This window comes from Cystoisospora suis (assembly GCF_002600585.1).
Source record: "Cystoisospora suis strain Wien I chromosome Unknown contig_1334, whole genome shotgun sequence".
Taxonomy (NCBI): domain Eukaryota; phylum Apicomplexa; class Conoidasida; order Eucoccidiorida; family Sarcocystidae; genus Cystoisospora; species Cystoisospora suis.
This window is the reverse complement of record NW_027154134.1, coordinates 2211-7583: the sequence shown is the minus strand read 5'-3', so window position 1 is coordinate 7583 and position 5373 is coordinate 2211. Positions and strand designations below refer to the sequence as shown.

General features: G+C 44.9%; 1 protein-coding gene across 1 annotated transcript in view; it reads right to left on the bottom strand.

The window, feature by feature from the left end:
* CSUI_003107 (trna (uracil-5-)-methyltransferase) overlaps positions 1-4814 on the bottom strand; it is an 8757-nt gene extending 3943 nt beyond the window's left edge. Inside the window, exons 1-3 of the mRNA XM_068063305.1 lie at positions 4139-4814; positions 3548-3609; positions 1230-2808 (exon numbers count right to left, since the gene is read on the bottom strand). Coding sequence (XP_067924719.1) covers positions 1230-2808; positions 3548-3609; positions 4139-4249 — 1752 coding nt within the window. The 5' untranslated portion in view covers positions 4250-4814. The remainder of the gene's footprint in view (positions 1-1229; positions 2809-3547; positions 3610-4138) is intronic.
* Positions 4815-5373: the final 559 nt, after the last annotated feature.

The window sequence follows — 5373 nt, the reverse complement described above, 5'->3', positions numbered from 1 at the left end:
TATACATGTATAGATAGATCTACGTATATACATGTATAGATAGATCTACGTATATACATGTATAGGCATGTCTGTATGTATGGAGTATAGAGAGGCGCCTGTATAATAGAGCAGCGTGTGTAACTGTCTCATACATACACATTCTCAAAACAGAAATGACGCAGGCGAGCTCCGTGCACGCATGCATGCAATAAGTACGGTTGGCTCGAAGAGAAGAAGAAGAAGAAAGAAGAAAGGAGACAGCAGCCTATTCTTCCTTGTTGTTTTCCTCTCCTTCGGCTCATGCATGCACACCCTACTACTACACGACTCACACTGAATCGACTTCACATAAACTGAAAGGAAGAGAGAGAGATATAGATACATAGATAGACAAATAGGTATATACGGATATAGATGAATATCACCCGCATGCTACCTGTGCCTCGCACCAAAGGCAGGGAGCCCAACTAGGAAATACGAGGGACATTTAGCAAAAGCATCAAAGGCACAAGGTCACTCTTGTCGATAGTGAAGACCAGAGAAGTCTTGCAGTTTGAGAACGGTTTGAAGCCTATCAGTCTGACCTCCTTCCCACCATAGAGAGATCTATAGGTGCCGAGATATCTCCGGATCAATGAAGTAAGAAACATACAGAGATGTGTGGTATTTATATGTGCATATATATACGAATATACATATGTATGTATATATAGAAGATGAACGTACAGAGTAACAAAGGACTAGACATACAGACAGCCGTGTCTATTAGACATATGTCTATCTCTCTCTCTCTCTCTATATATATATATATATATGGATGTGTATGAGGACATAAAATAATTAGAGAAAGAACCTTCCACAAGAAAGCATGACGTCTGTGGCTCTCCCAATTTCTTGTATCGACTGTTAAGAGGGTCGAGAGCTTCTTCAGCGGCACCAGCCTCGCCTTACCATACAGAAGCCTCTATAAGTAGAAGAAGAATAAGAATAGCTGACTAGCTAACTCAGTGACGTCGCGCGACCTCTGCATGCATGCACCCCCATTATGAGGAGCAACATAAAGAAAACATGAGAGCTCTTCACGTTCTTTCACACATACAGATTCATAGACTTACACCCTTTCATACGGACATCCCTCTTCGTACATAAGCATGGAGACCCTAACGTCCACCCCATTCACACACGTATCTCTTGTATCTATCTCTCTACTATTGATTTCTTCCTTTCTTTCTTCCTTTCTTTCTCACTCTCACTCTTTCTTTCTTTGCATACCATATGAGGGGAGTCGTTCTTTTGACGACCCCTTCAACTGCATCACGCCCATTGTTCTCGACTTTCATTCCATGAGAATCGGGATGATCCTCTTCGTCTTCTTCATTCCCAGCATTCTCTTCTGTCTCGTCTCCGCTCTTTCCTTTGCCTCTTGCACGAGCCTTTCCCGCTTTGGACCCCCCCCCCTTGAGAAGTTCGAATAAAGAAGGCAACGGACGAGCTCCTCGGCCGCCTCTCTTCTGACCCACCCCCACTCCTACTACGCCAACGCCCTCTGATCCTTTTCCTCCTCCTCCTCCTGCTTTTCCTGCTACTACTGCGGTAGGCGTCGCTCGAGCAGGAGGGAGAGGAGTGGACGTGGAGGAAGAAGAAGACGATGAGAATGATGGCGATGGAAGATTTCTACACCCCAAGTATGAAGAGACGGATGACGACGAAGGGAGAGAAGGAGAAAGAGGGGCTGTTGGCTGACCTTGAAGAAGACACGGAGTCTCTCTTGCTTTATGCTGAGGGTCTTCGTGAAGAGGAGGAGGAACAGAAGAAGAAGAAGAAGGATTCTGTCCGTGAGAGAAAGATTTTTCTTCCTCTTCTTTCTCTGGAATGGAATTGACATGAGTGCTCTCCAGAGGATGGGGAGATGAAGAAGAAAGATTAACCATAAGAGAAGAAGAAGAAGAAGATGCATGCTTCTTAGCTCTCGAAGTCTCTCCTTTGGTCTTCTTGTCGTCTGCTTCTCCTTCTGGGTCTTTCAATCCTGACTGACTTTCAAGGGAGATCTGTCTTCTTCTTTTGGTAGATTTCCTTGTGCCGGCGCTTTTTTCTTCAGATTGTCCTTCTTCTTCTTCTTCGTGTTCCTCATCTTCTTCCTCTTGCTTCAGTGTACATACACCATGAGAGACATGGTGGTTCGCCAGACCACTCCTACTTGACGTGTCGACATCTTCGGCAAGCTGCCTAGGTAAGAAAACCTCAGGATCCGAGGGAGGCAAGAGAGAGGAAGCAACAGATGAACAAGAAGAAGAAGAATGAAGAGAGGGAGAAGAAACAGAAGAAGAAGAAGAAGAGGAAGAAGAGACATGAGATTTCGAAAGAAGAGGTGATAGACAGTGGAACAGGAAAGGAGAGAGAGGAGACGACGAGACTGTTGCGGTCTTCGCAGTCGTTGAAGCAAAGACAGACGAATCCGAGGCAGAAGAGTGAGAAGAAGAAGAAGAAGGAAGAGGAGAAAGAAGTAAATGACGGTGAGGAGAAGATGAAGAAGTCTGACAAGCTCCTGCTACTGCCGACGACGCTGAAGTGAGAAGAGACGATTGAAGAGACTGAGACGCTGGATGATGCGATAGAGATGATGAGAGCATACTAGTTGTAGAAGAAGGAAGACTGCTTGTATGATCCTGAGAAGAAGAAGAAGAAGAGATATTGGGCGACATGATATCGGAGCATGGAGAACGACGAGGGGGATAGGCTGGATGGATCTGAATGACCTCCCCCTTGAAATAAAGAGTCTTCAGCTTCTCAGCAAACTCTTTCTGCTGGTCGCTCGACGAAAATTCACTGCCGAAAGAAACCGACACAGCAGAAAGAACGAAAGAAAGAGTGAGAAAGAAGAGTCAAGAAAGAGAGAAATCAATAGATGATAGACAACAACTAGCAGGAAGAGAAAGAAAGAAAGAAAGAGAGAAAGAAAATTTATATGAGGTGAAGAGAGAGATCCTTCACATGAAAGCACACGGAGATGTATAATATATATACATACGTTGCCATATACATGCATGCAGATAGATAGTGTAAGAGAGAGAAAAAGAGCATCCCCTCAACACGTAGTCAGTTAGGACTGAAAAAGCAGACTTCTCGTATAACTCCCAGCGGGTTGAATCATACCCCCCGCAACTAGCGCTAGTTCGCTAGCTAGCTAGCTCGATTGTTGTCGTATATAGCCCTCATGGCCCTTCATTCATTTTATGACCCCCGTTGGGAGTCGTTGTGCTATGAAGCGACTAGCCAACGATATCCAACTCCGCAGTGTCTCTCCGCGTCTAACTACACGCTCTAAGGCAGCTGCTTGATGAGAATCGAGACAGATAGATGAAGATAGATAGATAGAGAGATTTGAGATAGAAAGATAGATAGATAGATATTTACACATACGAGAGACTGTTGGAGTAAGAAAAAAGATCGACACATGCTGATGGATCCTGGTGGGTGAAGCCCCCCTCGGAATTGTATGAAGAAAAGAATTCCTTCCCCCTAGCCTTCAAGCAGCAGTGTGGCGGTTAATGTTTTGAGATCTTACATGAAAGCCCAGGCGGCTTGATGCCGCTTATCCAACTGAAGAAATTGAAGCTTTTCTTGCTCCTAAGAAGCAACAGGGAGAGATAGATAGATAGATTAAAGATAGATAGATAGATAGATTAAAGATAGATAGATTAAAGATAGATAGATAGATAGATAGATTAAAGATAGATAGATAGATAGTAAAGCTCTTCAAGAAGAACAAGGAGAGAAACCGTCGCGATGGGTGTATGCACTCCACCCCTGTGTGAATGTGAATGCATGATAGATAAAACATACTCTCTCTTGTATAGAAAACATACATGTCTTTACACTAACTATCTTTCGCCTAACAAGCCATTCCTCCTGAAAGAAAGAAGAGAAAGAATCGCAGACGACTCTGCCAGAACTGTTCCACGTCTGGGAGACCTCCTTGTATTCACTCTTAAAGCTACGAAGCGCTGCAGGCCATATCGCCCCGCTCAGCTCGGCCCGACGAGGTGAGGTTGCAAAGAGAGGGAAACAACGGAAGAGAAGAGGGGAAGAACAAGAAGAAGAGAAAGAGGTAGAAAGGAAGAGAGGAGGGAGGGAAAGAAGAGAGAGAGAAGCTTACCAGCCATGCAGAGATTTTGCCCTGCTTCAACCCTCGCCAAGCACGACAGGAGATATGCCATTTCTCTATGGATGAACTTGGGAAGTCTGGTCTATCACTCGGGTCCTCCATGACGAAAAGAAAAGCGAGAAAGACAACAAGGAGAATGTCTGAGAGTCGGAAGAGAAGAAGCCAGGGAGAATAAGAGGGAGAGGACAGAGAGAAGAAGACTTGGTGAGAAGCTTACAATATACATAGAGAGAGAGAGACCACGTAGAAAAGAAGAGGAGAAAACAAGGAAAAGAAGCGAAAGAGCCGTGTGGAAGCAAAAGAGGAACAGCGCATGCAATGAAGATGGAGCGATAATAGATAGGATGGAGGGAAGGTAGATCCAGTAGGCTGAGGTGATAGAAAAAATGGGAAAAAAGCCACAACTGAAGAAACAAGAAGCCAACCCTTGCGAAAAAGAAAGACGAATGGCAAAAATGAGAAGAAGAGCTCTTAGAGTCGTGAGATGAGTGGAAGGAAAGAAAAGACGACCATCCGTACCGCTCGGGCCAGTTCATAGAGGCAGGCTGTTTAAACGATAAGACGAATGAGGACTTTTGACATGTGTTGCAAGAGGCCTGAAAGTCCTCCCGACCGGAAGAATCTAGAGAAGGAGTTCAAATAAGATCTCTTTCTTCTCCCCGTTTCCTGCAACTCGAAAACGAAAGAAGGGCGGGGGTGAGTGAGTAAGCATGCACAGACAAGAAAAGCTCTCCATGCAGTAGGATGGGATGATAGATGATCGGACAGGGTCATCGGATGGGACGATCGAGAGCGAGAAGAAATGTGGTAAGCCGGGAATTCTTCCTGCTCTAAGAAGAGCAGTCTTTCAAAGGAGAAGAAGAAGGGTCTCCTCGACGGCTCGACGTCGCGAGACTGCTTTTTTTTGAGCGAGATATACCGGTGAAGATGAAAGATACAGAAAGTAGTAGCCGAGACAGACGGATGGTGATGATAGTAACGATGATGTGAGAGAGGAGATCTTCTGATGGGGATCTACCTTTAGGATAGTCGACCGGTTTGTAAGGCTATGGGAAGGTAATGAAAAGGGAAGAAACCCCTGTACTAAGCATGCAAAACTTATTTGAGAGAAATATGGAGAAAGAACAGGGAGATAAGATTAGGGAAATTCCTAGATGTGGAGAAAAAAGGGAGATGTACGAGCACTCGGAAAAGCGAGAAGAAGTAAAAGCGCTCGCTGGATTCTA